Below are 14,985 nucleotides of genomic sequence, written 5' to 3' on the forward strand. Positions count from 1 at the left end.
AGACCCAAAATAGCCCCGTGCAACTCACAACACCGCAGCCTGGATCGCCCAGCTCTTGGAGGCAGAGGTTTGCCACCCCTGCAGCCCTGCTCGCACCGTGCCAGCAGCTGCTGACCCAGGAGGCGCCTCGCAGGGCAAGGGAATGGAGCTGGAGCTCCCTCCCCAATCCAGAGGGGGCTGTGTGCGGTGTGGCTGGTGAAGCACCTGCTCTGAGAATCCCATTCTGCACTTCACAAGCTGTGAGAAGCTCCCGCTAGCCTCCGCGAGTGCATGGACTGACTGACAGGACAGCCGGAAAGTGGAACTCTCATTTATTGGGCAGAAAATACAAATCGATTCACTTGGACTTTTGGCTCTGTGCTTGTGCCTTCAACACTTTCACCACAATCTTCTGCTCCTCGATAAGGAAAGCTCGCTTGATCCTGGAAAGGAAGAACACCACCATGAGGACAGGCGTCCAATTAAGCAGGTATACAAGAACAAGGAAGTTGCAGTTAGTTTTGCTGCCTGCAGTACTTCGTGGTACTCCACATAAAGGAGCTGTCTGTGTTCCTGCCAGCATCACAACATGGGGGCAGTAGCACCAATAAATGTAGAGGTTTGTGCTTCATGTGCTTGCAAATTTAGGGTTAGGGGCTTTTAGGCAGATAAAAGTATCAACCCAGTGGCTAAACAGTAGGAAAGTGACTACCTTAAGGTAAAAAGCAAAGCTCCTCACTGGCAAATTAATTTTACAGTTCTTAAAATAAGGGAACTGACCAGCTGCTCACACCAATTCTTTCTTGCAACTACAGAAAAATGTATATGGGTTCAGTTATCAGAACAAGAGCCGCCCTCATAGGATTACCGCTTACTTTGTGCATCAACAAAAAAAAAACTCTGGCAGGTCTAATCGTATCTAAATACAATTACTTCTTGATCAGATAAGGGGCCACTACACAGAGATACACGACAGCACTCATACATCAGCAGCCTGTTTGATGAGTGAGCCAATCCACACACATATACCATAAAAGCTCTCCTGTTTCAAAACAGGACAATGCTGCCCCGTATGCATGATATTTATGGCTGTTTCTAGAGCATGCAAAGCCTACCAGCAATGCTCAGACACAGGAGAGAGACCTGCCAATTACAGGGAAGGAGCTGACTCTATTTTTGTTTGGTTTTAGGCAGTAAGATAGACTCATGTACAAAAAAATGACCTACCAAGCTCAGAATATTTGGGAAAACACCGAGGAAAAAATGTCTTTTAACACAGGGTTTTGCTCAAGATGTGCAGCTGTAACAATCAGTCTTCAGTGCCACTTGATGTGATTTAGCTTGGATCAAAGAACCAAAAAAAAAAAAAAAAACCAAGATGCTGGAAAGATGTGCACTACAGATGAAAAACTGGCACTGGACTGCTGGCTCTGGAGATCTGCTTTGATGACCATTCACAAAGATGCCACATTCTTTGTAATACATGTCAGTGCTCACACTTCTCAAGGAATTATACAGATGTGCAGCTGTTACAGAATAAAATTCAATTCAAGGAGACCTACCAAAGGTCATCTTTAAGCTTAATTACATATTAGATGCTTAATATGCTAACAATTAGTACCACTAAATCCCAAAACACACAGAAGTCCAAAGCTGATTTTTCACTACTATCTTTGCACAAGCCGAAACAGGAAGCAAAAGAGAAAAGCCTTTATTCTTGAGGGAAGAGCACAAAACTGCAGAAGGAACAGAATGTTTAGCACCTACACACCAGTACAGTTTGAAACCACACAGAACAAACTATCCACAGAGGAGTTCCGAACACATTAATTAACCAGCTCAAACCCTGGGGGAGAATTGCACACCTCACTGCTAGTATGTCCCATGTTTACCCTCTCCATTTTTCTACACTGAGATCAGAAAAGAGTCTGTAGCACTTTGGTTTACACTAGGAAGACAAGGTAAGATGCAGGACTCGTATGAAGTCACCTCTAGAACAAAGTTATCCCACTGGGAGCTCACCTGTCGCGGACACACTTAGCACACATGGAACCGCCATAGGCTCTGCTGACGTGCTTCTTCGTTTTTGACAGCCGCATGAGAACTTTAGGGCGCACAGCACGGACCTGCAGAAAGCACAAATCAGAAGCGTATCATAAGATAGCAGGCCCCAGTTTTGGGTAACAGACGCACTGAGAAAATTCACTTGTACGGTTTGTTTTTAAAGAGCAGCAACACCTCCAGTTAACTATTCTACACGCAAAAAGCGACCGAAGCCACAGGGTGTTATACAAGCCATCCTCAGCACTCCAGAACTCAGCTTTCTCATTCCACCAGACAGGTTTCCCAATATACTCGTAATTAAAATCTGCTTATTAACAAGGATCATCTTCCCAAGTGTAGAAACTGACTGACACTAAGACTTGAGCACTCTGATCACTGGTGAAAACAACATTAAACCAGGAATACATTTTGTAAAATAACAGCCTGTTAGGAAAAAGTCACTCATTTTTTCCAAAAATTATAGTCAACTTGACTTATGTTTTTGGAATTTTATCTAATAGGTGCAATTCTGATTTTTAAACCCACTACAGATTCATGTAGGGCTGGCTTGAAAAATTTCAGTCAATTACAAGTTAACTTATAAAACAAGTTTAAATACTACCAGTGAGAATTACAAGCATTAAAAAAGAAAGCACTTGTTCCTTAAGCTCTCAAAGCTTGTTTTACCAGCTGTGCTTTACAACATTCAGATGACCATATTTTAAAGAAGGATGTTCTTGAATCCATCAAGAAACAGGCATCTTCCTTGATAAAGTTGTTTGCATTTAAAACAGTAAAAGCTGTCAAGATCTCATGCTGGAAACCCCAAGACTTACACCGCGAAGTCTTCCTGGGCATACACCGCATGCTGACTTTGGTGCCTTCCCTACTTTCTTGGTGTACAGGTAAACAATCCTGTTCCCGGGCGTTCGGGACCTAAACACAGCAGAAAAAGCAGTCTGTTAAGGAAAGGATCAAGATTTAAGATTTTTTTTTTTCTTAAAGGAGAATTTCCTTAGCAGCTAGGCCTTACTTACAGCCTGGTCTTGTTGGAAGCTGTGTTGTAGGACAACCTACGGCGGTAGGTCAGGCGCTGCACCATTTTTCACACCCTAATTAAGGAAAAACAGATGGGGTTTGAGAGTTCTGCCTCAAACTGACGTGACGAGGGCTGAGGCTGAGGCGAGGCCTCACCCTGCGCGGCTTCAGGCCTGAGGCCTCCCCTCCCTGAGGGCCCGGCGAGCGCTGCGCCACCCACCCCCGGGCACCGGCACCGACCCCCGGGCACCGACTGCGACCCCCAGACCCCGACCCCGACACCCAGGACCCCCCCCGGGCGCCGCCGCGCCTCAGATGGCGGCGGATGGCGGCGGCGGAGGGAGGGAGGCCGCGGAGGCCCCGCCGCCATACCTGGCGCCGCCCGAGCCGGAAGAGGAGGCGGAAGCGGAAGCGGCGGGGTTGAAATAGCGGCGCTGTTTCGCACCGGAAGTGCTCTCCACCAGGCCGCCATGTTGTACGGAGGTGGAGGGGGCTGCCTGGCTGGGCGCCGCCATGTTGTACGGAGAGGGCGGCGCCATGTTGTAGGGCGAGCAGGATCATCCTTCCGTCCATCCATCCATCCATCCGTCTATCTATCCATTTATCAATTTATTTATTAAATGTTTGTTTGTTTGTTTGTTTTTTTCAAAGCATCAGCATCTTTCCTCTGTAACACGGCTTTGGGAGCGGTGCTCACACACAAACCTCGCACGTATAGGGCCCTGCTCCCAGTACAACCCATACCCCCCTCCCCCACCACCATCCCCAGGCACCACAGGGCAGGACTCACATTTTTCCCTCTTTTTGCCCCAAAGTGGTGTCTGACACGCAGCAGTGCCCACACCCAGCCACTTTCCTGTTCAGAGACCACAGGCACCACCACTGTGCCAGCCAAGCAAACCAGGCAGCTATCGGGGTCTCCTCCAGGTGCACCCCACAGGCTCGTACCCCATCAGGGACCCACACCTAAAATATGTGGGCTATGGACACCCCGATAGCTGCCTCTGCTCTGCTTCCAGGCAGCAGCGTGCACTTGGAAACCTTTGATGTGCACTCCTGGCCTTATTTACGGATTTGTGACTGCCAGTTCATTGTGCGGTGTCCTCCTTGTTTTCCATCTGTAATTATTATTTTGGTTAATTATTGACTCTTTTCAAGTGCAAATTATGGACATCGGGCTTTTTCTAATTCATGAGAGAGGAGAAAATGTCTGTGAACTAGATTTTAGGGTATACTTAAAATAAGAGTGTATTTCAGGCAACAAGAAAATTTCAGAGCAATTAGAGTATTTAATATGAACTTTCTAGGCCCCAGACCCTGAGGGGAATAAGAAAGCCAATTAAATGAGATTAAATAATCGTGCCTAAATATAAAAGTGTAACAGAATCCAATTGTTAAAATAACAACACTATTAAATTATGATGGAACAGTTTAGTTTAGCTGTTGCAAGCACAACAGGTTACTATTTTATTTCCAAACAACAATATCGGTATTTTTTGAGCTTGCCCAGTTTGGGCCCTAAACTCACTGGTGTGGATTTTAGGAGCTGCCAGTTAAATCCAGTGGCTCACTGCTGCTGATGCTCTGGCCTAGTTTTTCAAACATTCTCACTTTATTTTGTAAGAACAGAGCTGTCAGGCACGTGGCTTGCGAGAACATCTAGAAATGTTAGCTTTATGACAACTGGTTTAGTGTGGTCTACTGTAGGGATAATATTTGAAGCAAGAGCTCACTAAGCCTGTTTTGAATGGATTAGTGGTAGACAAGTGAGTCTCATGTTCTCTGCTATTCCTACCTCTCCATAGGACTGAACCGTTTCTTTGGGGAGTAGGTTTTTTCCACGTCCAACACATCTCACTGACCCTTCCTGCACTTCCTTCTTTCCATGAATACAACAAAGGGGATGGAGTAGCAAATGCACAACCTGCCAACTTGGAAAAGCATCAGTGGCAGCCGATAAAGAGCATTTTTTCCCTGCTAGGATATCAGTGGAAGCATAGGGCCTGAGGACGTGGTCTTTTGCCTTAAGACTTGAGGTTGGTTTCCAGGGTGTATTTGCTTATAGTCAGCACAAAACTGTAAACCTCTTTTTTGTCTAGCCATAGTTGACTAGAAAGATAACCACCTCTGGTGGCAGATGAGCCATGTGTGGCATTTTGCATGGGCCAGCCAGCTGTCACCGTGTTCTGTTTCTAGTACCAGAAGATTGCTTTGTTCATGATTTAAGACCATTTCTTGATCTGTCGACCATTCTTACTTTCTTTTTCACACAGTCCTCTCCTTACCTGTCTTTCTTCTGAAAATCCCTACCGATATACACAGCCATTCTCTCACATTCCTGGAAAAGTCCATTCCAGTAAAAGCACTAGTGCCAAAATGGGTAAGGCTTGATGAGCCTGGCTGGACCCCTGGAAAGCCTCGTCCTGCACTTTCCCAGCCCTCCTGCCTCACTTCCAGGGATCTCCCAAGCCCCCCTAGGACTCGGCTGCTCCACCAGCCTCTCCCCGTGGGTCCCTACACTGCAGTAGCCTCTGCAGTCCTAGGGGGTGTGCAGGCACATAAGCTTCAACTAAAACATAAGTGTTTTCACTTTTATTCACTTCTGTCCTGTCTGTGTCTAGTCTATGTCATACTGACCTAGACTGGCAACTTCTAAAAGATATGGGAAGGAAAGCAAGCCGGTGTGCAAGCACATGCTGGGTACCAAAGAGAGAGAAAAATAGTGGTGGCTGAGAGAGGTACTGCTCCTGTGAAGTCTCAGCCATAGTACATGTCTATGAACAGCAGTAGGTATGTCTTTCAGGAATGCCTCACTTAAATCAAAATCTAACCTCGTGTGCTGCTCAGATACAAACAGCAGGATTAGGTCCTTAAATGGGAAAAGAGAGCAAGAAACCTTGCAAACATACAAGGAACCGGCTGGAAGGGCACAAAGAGGAAGTGGTCCCGCATCCGTTGTCTCTCTGGAGCCTTTTTCTTTCCCTAAAAATCACGTTCCTTTTCCTTGTTAACTACGTGGCACGTGTCACAATTTGATTATATTCATTTACATCAATGTAACCTTTCACAACACGGACCTGTGCAAATTACATTACAAGAGACTGTAGTTCATTTCCATTTCAGTGGAGCTTGTTAAACAAGCAAAATTATTTTGTAGCAAAGGGAAAAACAATTTAGTGGAATGCACTCCTAGCATAGGAAGTACATAACATCGTATTTGGGTTGAAACTTTTTCTGTCAGAAATGTCATAACCCCGTAAGAAAGAGAATTAAAATCCCGTTATTTTAATTTACATCTAGCCACGAGATAAGTAAAGTTATCATTGAAATTCTAATTAAATAGGATGATTGACTAAGGTAGGACATCAAAGAAGAGAAGTGAATATGATAAGTCAAAGTCTTATTAATTAGTCCGCGTGGAAGAAATTCCAGGGACGTCAAGCTGAGGCTGCTGCAAGGAGAAAAAAAGCAGACAAGAAAATGTGTGTTTCTTTGAAGTTAGGAACTGAGATAGTGATGGAGGTAATTGTGTCTGACTGGATCCAGTAATGAAGAGCCGTAAATCAGACCTAGGAATCGGAGGAAAGATTCCAGTAACGAATGTGGCTGCCCCCCTGCTGCGAAGAAACAGAATGCAGAGCTGACTAATTGACCCAGTCTATCTCCCAGTAGCTCTCTGTTATTATTTATTAATTTTTAATTTCTGAATTATTTACGTTCTGGGAAATTATTTTTGACAGCCTGTTAGGCGTGCCAAAGTTAATGGAGGATGAAAGGACCGGTACTAGAATTAGCAGGGATGTAGTCACAGGCTACTGAATTTAATGATTTTGGAAGGGAAAATTGATTTCACACAGCGTGTCACTTTACACTACTTTAGGGATACACCAGCTATTTGATTAATTGAGGAATAACCAACTCAAAGCATATTTGAAGTGTAAATGAATCACAGTGCTCAGCTGTTTATTTTTCCCCTTTTCTGATGAGAACACCGAGTTTGCTTAAAGTTGCTGATTAAAACCAATACAGGTAGGCCCCGTGCTCACACCTGCTTACTTTCTCTTCGCCATCTGGAGGAGACGTGTAATCCTCCATTTCACTGGGGATGGAGCTCGTCCTTCCCACACAAAGCCTAATTAAATAGGCTTTGGGCTCGTTCCCCCTCCCCCTGCAGAAGCTGTTTAAGAGGGAGCACGGCACCGAGCCTTTGGGCAGAGAGCGTGGCTGAGACATGGGTTCTCTGTGGTGGCTTTTCGTAGGTGCACCTCATCTAGTCCCTGAGACGAGATAGCAATCCCTGGCCTATGACATTTCCCCTGTAGATCCTTCTGGTGCAGCAGTTTTATGCTGGTCCACCCATCAATCGTACGGAGCAGTGGTAAAATAAAGGAGCTCTGTGGAGCTCTTCCAGGCTGCACTTCATCCCCGGTGTCAAACGCAAGCTCAATCCTGTCTGCTGCTCACGTCTAAGCCTTCTGGCCATCCAGGCATCCAGGGCACACAGGCAGTCTTTTCCCAGCGATGCGTACAGTGCTACAGGCAGCTCACATCTCCAGAAAGATTCCTGCTGGAAGTGGCTCCCAGGTTGCTCAAGATGAGCACATCTCTGCTTTGGTGGTCACAAATAAACCACTTAATTGGCGGTGTAATCAGCCATGTGAACACTGACTCTGGTTACCTTCATCTTGGGTGTCTGGACTCTAGTGTCATCTTGCACCTCTTCAAAACCTCCCAAACACATAAACTGGTTACCTAAGTGTTAGCCCTAAAGGGCCTAAGACCAATTTTCCCCACTTTAAAATGACAGTAATTTATGTTACTCCCTCAGAAAATCTCAAGGCTTTTGTTGAGAGAATTAGCACATCATTTTTTCCTTGCAAAAGTATCAGGAAAGTTGTAAATACCAAATACAAGGAGTAGCTGCTACATTTCACAGCGCCGTTTACCCCAAGAAATGACTCAAAACTGTCTGCCATAAATTGAAATAGACCCCATGAGTGTGTGAGGAAGATGTAGGCTAGACCCCACTTCTAGTCCAATGAACAACAAAGCTCCTCTGAATTCACTGGGACCAAACCACTGAGTGAGAATTACTGGGTTAAGCGCCAAAAGGATTTGGCATTTTGGACATTTTGCTTTGTTTCTTAAAATCGGAAGGACTCGCTATCATTGCAAATGTTGACAGTACTGGGGTGAGGGGAGAAGTAAAGAATAACAAGTCAGTCATGCATCATCATATCTTTAAAATACATATCTGTGTTTGTCATTGAAAGATAGATGAAGATGTACAGGAAGGTTTTGCTGCTTAGGTTCTCTAAAGGGCTTATAATTCATTTGAACATCTCCCTAGGTTGTTTTTCTGAGCACTTCAGACACTGGGAACCTTTCTTTGAGATGTTTCACTGACAGGACCGTGCAAGGCTAGCCTGGGTTTTTCTGTAACCCTTTGGATTATACCAGTGGCAATTAACCATGCAAGGAGGATCAGCTAAACCAGGGTGTTAAGGGAGATGTGTGACCTGTGGCCTCTGCTCCAGGGATTGCTACTTGATCTTTTTTTTTTTTTTTTTTTTTTTTTCAGTGTCTGCAGTCTGGACTAGCTCCTAGAACAAAAGCCTGAATCAAAAACTGCTTTTCTTTGGTTATTGATAAAACAGCCCAAAATATACCTTTCGAATCAGCCTTTTCTGTTTGTAATAATATTGTATCACTGAAACTACTCTCACTGCCATGCAATCCTGAAGAGTTCAATTCACTGATGGTAGAACTGTGCCTCCCAAATTTAAAATAATAATAATAATAAAGTTTTATTTATTTAAGTGTTGAATTAAGAACCAGTGAGTCATATCTTCACATGGTACAGGACCATTGGACACTTCATGCTACTTGAAGAACTGCCGCAGTTTTAAAACAGTCCATCAAAACTCTAATAGTTTCTACAGAACGTGTAGGAATTAGCTCTAAAATATTTACATTCAACAAACGTAACTAAGTATTTGGATGAAGATGGTTTAGCTTGCTCTGCTGTTGTATATTGGAATGAATCCATCACAGAACTGGCTTCTCCCTGTTTCAATATTAAAACAAAAGGGGTATGCTTTCAGTGCAGCACCCTGGGAATTCAGCTCATAAGTCCAATTAACAACAACTAATTCCCCATACTGCATATTTACCCCTAAGAGTTGGCTAGATGTAATAAGTCATGCATTTTGCATTTAAGCTTCTAAAGCCCAGAGGATAACAAAAATCTATCCTGATCACTTTTTATTTTCATCACATGAAGAAAGAAGAAAGCATCCTCCCTTCCCCCCTCAGTCAGGCATATGAATGTTACGGCACTAAGCCTGCGAAAGAAGTCATCTACTGCCTTCTCCCCATTGCTCCATACCCTACTTATCCATAAATACCTCCTTCCAGAAGAAGGAAGGCAACAGAATCCCTCTGGACTGTAAATGGCAATGACCACGCTAAAAATTAGGCGGATTCTTTCCATGATTAGAATGATCTCCTGCAACTCAATTTTGCGTACAATTTAAATCAGATTTGAACCAAACCCTCTCAAGGTGAAAGCCGAGCACGTCGCTGCACACTGCAACTGCAAAAGGGAGTGATGGGGAGAAAGAGAGAGACCATATGTGTGCCTGAGGCTGCGGATGTTCTTAGCTGGGTACAGCCGAAATTGTACCGTAGAAATCAGGGGCACGTTAAAATATCTGCCTATGGCTGGATGCCCTTTTACAGGCAGTTACCAGAAACAACTACGGTCTATGGGCACCTTATAGATCTGTATTTATGAAGTTTTGCAACGAGGGAATAATGCCATACAGCACAAGATCTTCATGGTTGAAAGGAATTTGGAAGGAAGTGGGTTGAGGAGAAACAGCAGGGCATATTAAAACATAAAGCATGTTTCACTGCTTGGTAGCAACACAAAATGTGAGGCTGGGCTAAAAGAAGTGCCTGGATCGATGCTTGGTAGCTGTGCCTGCAGAGCAGCAGGTTATCTAGCGTACAGAAAGCAGCCTACAAAATATTTCTGCAACATTGTACTTTGCTGTGCATGGCAAAAGCCCAGAAGGTGTTATTTTTTTCATGAAGCTGTGGTGAACTTGGCTTATGCCTGGGATCAGACGGGCTGCTTCTTACGTGGGATGCTGAGCGGCATGTTCGCAGGTTTGAGGCCAAATTTCCAGAGCAGCTCCCAGGCAGATTTCCAAGTGCTCAGCTTCCAAGCTCCAAGCCAGGCTTTCCACAGGTCCAGAAAGCAGAATGACTGAATGGGAGCTGAGCTCTTCTGAACATTCCAGACCAGCTGGCTGATTTCCCTCTTAGCTGCTATGCCTGTGACAGAAGTTCAGACAGCCGAGTGCAGCGTTTCTGACACACTCAGATGTGAATTTTAGTACCTGTCTGTACAGCACTGCCACTTGTGAAGAAATGTGTTGGCTGTGTCTTGCTCTCAGGGAGATTTTAGATCATTCTGCACCCTTTTCCCCGTAAGCAACAAAATGAGCAAAGGTCTCAGGGGTTGATCCTGAAGCAGCGCATTGAGCAGAGCAGCACAATACCTACGTTTGTGTAACACCTCGTGGTCAACTTGCCACTCGCTGGAAAGCAGCAGCAGACTGCAGCACTAATGATCCCTTCCCTTTTAAAGCCTCTAGACTTTATGTGCTTTGAGGAGACTGAAGACAAGCATTAAATTTTGATTAAAGGGACACTGCCAACTGATATTAAGCTTAGAACTTAGGAGTTTGTAACAGGCAGGTGTAGGTGGATAGGAGCTTGTGGTTGGGGTGTAAATACTGCTTTGTGACAGGGAAAAGCTTTGAGCTGGGAAGAGAAGGCATCAAAAATTAACTTGATTACAAACAAAAGCTACATGGTCCAGTCTAGTTTTCCTGCTGACGGGGAAAGAAATGCAGATGGGAGATACCATATCATTTCCCAAATTTATTACAGCTCATCAGCTAAGTCTGGTGCATGAGAAGTTCTTTTGTGTGTTTGTTTGCTTGTGAATGTGTCTTTAGAAATGATACAGAGCCATAGCAAAGTCCTATTTCAGAAAACTGGCTAGGGACTAGAGTGAGAGGTTACCAAAGGTAACCAAAGCTGCACCTAGGAAATGCCTTTGCATCTGCTTTTCCTTTACAGGAGCACACCTAGAAGACCGAGCTATCTTGCATTTGACATATGGTCCACAGCAGCTGACCGGGGAGTCGCTAATTCCTTTCAATGATCATGGAGATTTTCCTGCAACTCATTTTGCCCATGATGGGAGCCAGATCAAAACCGAATTTTCCGAGGGGAGGGCCTGAGCTACAGCACCTCACTGTAACTTGAATGTACACTAGCCCTATACAGAAGGTATTACACAGGGAAGTTCATTCTCAGAGAAATGATGGGAATGTGAACCCAGATCTTACTGATAAAGCCCAGCTCCCTGAACAGAGCTACGCTGATTTATAACAGCCAAAGGTCTGACCCCACATCCAAGCAAACACAAGCTGCAGCCCCAGAAATCTTCTGCTACAAAACTGTAGCTAAGGTTACTCTTGGCTATACCAAAAATTGTGTTTCTGCAGCAGGTCTCTCTACTACCTCTGCAGTATTCATTCAAGCAAGCCTTTCAAGGGAACAGGGCAAGGAAATCAAAGTGAAAAGCAACAATGGCCTTGATTTTCTTTTTGTTGTTCCCAGAGCACAGGGGAGCAAAGCAGACCTCAGAAAGCCAGCCCTGCAGCTTCAGATACACTTGGGTGCGATGCCAAAACCCCCTCCCAGGGTCTGTGCAGCAGGTGAGAGGTGCTTGCCAGAGCTGCAGGGTTATGTATGTATTATATGTAAGAGGAAGAATGAAATAAGGCCGTGCTGCTGCACCGGAGATGCTGAAGTGCAGAAGAGCGCTGGAACACAAATTGAAAACTACTTGTTAAACATGGTTAATTTGTTCTTCTTCCAGAGTGTAAAATGGCTTCAAACACTTCTAAACTAGGTCATTTGACTGCTCAAGAAAGACATGGTGCTAGGCAGCTGTCTTCAGCAACAAGTTTATTGGAGAGTTTGATTGCATCCCAAAAGCATGCTAGATATTTCTGACCATATCAAAGAAAACTCAACTATATTATCAAGGCACACTAATGAGGTGGTTTGTTTAATTGAAATACTTTACGTTTCCATGTAGTACAGCATGAAAAAATCATTATTTTCATTAGATGAGCTACTCGTTAGCTGAAAATCTAAGTTACAAAATATCACAGTGTGAGATAATAAATACATTGTAAAATGCATTAAATCCAGGTTATTAAAAGGAGCTTCTATTTAAAATATATAGCCCTGTACTTTGAGCATACTTCCTAGTACTAGGAGTCAGGTTTGGTTCTTTGCAAAATACAGCCCAACCCAGAGGACCTTGTTGTGCTCTCACTGAAATCCCTGTCAATCCCCTGACCCTTTACAGCTTGGATAAGTGATATGATTATTCTGTGGCATGCTTCTGTCAAAATAATTTTTGCTTGTAGCAGCTAGAAGTTCTGGGACTTACCCAAAGGGTCTGATCTTGGCTTTGAATTCATCACGGCTCCGTTTGATGCAATCATTAACAGCAAATCAGGAAGCACTTTATAGCCTGATTTATTTTATTCATTTATTTTTTTTTAGGGGCAAATTTTTACCTAAAAGTCCGAAGTCTTGGAGAATTTGTGAGTTTCCTCTAAAAGCATGCATCTTCAGCACTTGTCAGTCTTTTGAGAGAATTGTTTTGAGAAACGTGCTGATGTCCTCAAGAGGTGGCAGCTGGAGTCCGTGAGGAGTTTGGGTGAGAAGGGGAAAATGGCTGGAAGGGATTTCTGGAGGTCATCCAGCCCAACTCCCCTTCTCCACGCAGGGTCAGCTGGAGATGGCTGCCCAGAACCATGTCCAGTTGGGTTTTGAGGATCTCCAAGGATGGAGACTGCACAACCTCTCCGAGCAACCCGTTCCAGTGTTTAACCACCCTCACAATAAATTTCATATCATGTTTTAATTGAATTTCCTGTATTTCCGTATTTCCTGTACTTCTGTCTCTGTGTTCTTTACTCCCCCTCACCCAGATTTATACAGATTGATAAGATTCCCCTTGAGCCTTCTCCTCTTGAGGCTAAAGAAGCTCAGAGCCCCAATCTTCGTATTTCTTCCCAGCTCTTCCTGTTCACGAGCATTTAAATGTTGATTTGAGATGAGGAGGAAATTGTATCTTGGTTGCGATTCACAGCTGGGCTTGGTCCATGTGAGAAAGGAGCAATATAAAATTATGGTACAACTATTGCTTTGGGTAGCCTGGGGCACGTTTTGTTTTTCCACCACTATAGCTTAGACTGGAGAGGGTATTTTGTCCTGACTTCTCGTATCAGTGACTCCTTCCTAACTTAGTGCTACACACACCAAGAGATCTTTTGCCTCATCTCCCTTGTGCTGTCTCTCTCTCTCTTCTCCTTTGCTGTGGGATTAGTCCCCGAGGCGCTGTGATGGTGTCCTCACGGCACTACTCAGCCCCTAATCCAGCCAGCACAGCTCACCGTGGCTGTGCAGAAACAGCCGCAAGGTTTAGCAACCACTGCTTAATTCCTAAGGAGCCCCGGGCATGCATTCAGGTTGCCTCCTGATGCTGGCACCCGGAGGTGTTGACACATCTTCACGGCTGTCGCTCTCCCTGCCAGCTACAGCCGAGTCCGCGAGGGTGCGCGGGAGGAGGAGAAGGAGCAGGACTGCAGAAATATCCCCTCGGCCAGCCAGCCAGCCGGAGATTCAGAGCACACAGATTGCAGATGGTGCAGTAATCTCAGCACTGGCCAAACCCGGAGCCTGAGCAATATTTATATGGAGATGAGCATATATTGCAGGCTGCCAATGTGGCGGTAAAGTGGGCCAATATTGAGGCTTGCCCAGGGACGGGCACGCTGCCCCACACTGCCACCTGCTAAGATCGTTCACGCCAGAAATGCAAGTAATCCCAGGAAGGCAGGGTGATGGGGGGATCAAGTCCTTAGTCAAAACCAGAAAAAAACACCCAAATCCACCTGGCAAGAGCCCCTCAGCTGTTAACCTGCAGACTCCACACTGCGGGGGTTGGAGCACGAGGGATGTGAGCTACTCCCCGTGCTCCTGCCTCCCCTTGTGTATGAAAACAGACCCTTCGTACTGCTCAAAGTTGCATGGCCTTCAGTTCTCTCTCATTTTGTGTGGGTTTTGTTAAACACTTTTAGAATCCTTTCTTTTTTTTTCCTTTTTTTTTTTTTTCTTCTGGGGCCAACAGGGATGTGGCTTGCAGATTAGTACCACTGTTAGCTCCCTTTAATAGGGCTTTTCTTATCCCATTTAAGTAGAATAAAGAAGCTTCATTTGTTAGCTTAAAAAAAAATCAAGACTTTAATTCTTGATCATTGCTCCCAAGAGGACCCAGTTGGAGTTCTCTCATCATCACTGATCAAGTCGGAACTTTTTTTGTTTGCTATTCAATTTCATTTGCTTTCATCATTTCAGAGCACTAACAGGCTTTCAGCCCTGCTGAAACAGAGGATGGGGCTTTAGCTGTACTGCAGCGAAGTCCCTGTAGCAATGGAAAACTGCTACATAGCACTTGGCTCTGCTCTCCCTTCCGTAAAATTTGCATTTTCAAGGAATTAAAATTAACCTGCCAACTATTGGACTCACAGTGACAGCACTTTCTCCTTGTGTATTACTTATTTGTTGTGGAGAGAAAGCCAGCCGATTGCTCTCATTTCTCTGCCGAAGACCCAAAGCATGAGTGCACCCACCAGGAGCTCTTTGCCACCCAGAACGACCCATGCACACTGCTCCTTGGTCTGAGGCTCCACCTCGGTACAGGTGATACCACCCAAATGCCCCAGATTTTCATAGATTTTCATTGCTCAGGGGCTGCAGCCA

General features: G+C 44.8%; 1 protein-coding gene across 1 annotated transcript; it reads right to left on the bottom strand.

The window, feature by feature from the left end:
- Positions 1 to 295: 295 nt before the first annotated feature.
- On the bottom strand, positions 296 to 3,470 carry RPL34 (ribosomal protein L34). Its single transcript, XM_084285765.1, has 5 exons — positions 3,433 to 3,470; positions 3,060 to 3,134; positions 2,859 to 2,958; positions 2,002 to 2,105; positions 296 to 422 (listed from the first exon to the last, which is right to left on the bottom strand). Exons 2-5 carry the CDS (start codon positions 3,122 to 3,124, stop codon positions 338 to 340), a joined length of 354 nt encoding a protein of 117 aa, XP_084141891.1. The 5' UTR covers positions 3,125 to 3,134; positions 3,433 to 3,470; the 3' UTR covers positions 296 to 337.
- Positions 3,471 to 14,985: the final 11,515 nt, after the last annotated feature.

Source organism: Netta rufina (assembly GCF_964035555.1).
Source record: "Netta rufina genome assembly, chromosome: 4".
NCBI classification, from domain to species: domain Eukaryota; kingdom Metazoa; phylum Chordata; class Aves; order Anseriformes; family Anatidae; genus Netta; species Netta rufina.

What these genes read in the sequence shown, in the direction of transcription:
- RPL34 (XM_084285765.1), bottom strand. Translation starts at nt 3,124, where the DNA reads ATGGTGCAGCGCCTGACCTACCGCCGTAGGTTGTCCTACAACACAGCT. An exon ending in GCCCAGGAAGACTTCGCGGT is followed by an intron (nt 2,106 to 2,858) that starts GTAAGTCTTGGG and finishes TGCTTTCTGCAG; the next exon opens with GTCCGTGCTGTGCGCCCTAA. An exon ending in GCTAAGTGTGTCCGCGACAG is followed by an intron (nt 423 to 2,001) that starts GTGAGCTCCCAG and finishes CTTCCTTTCCAG; the next exon opens with GATCAAGCGAGCTTTCCTTA.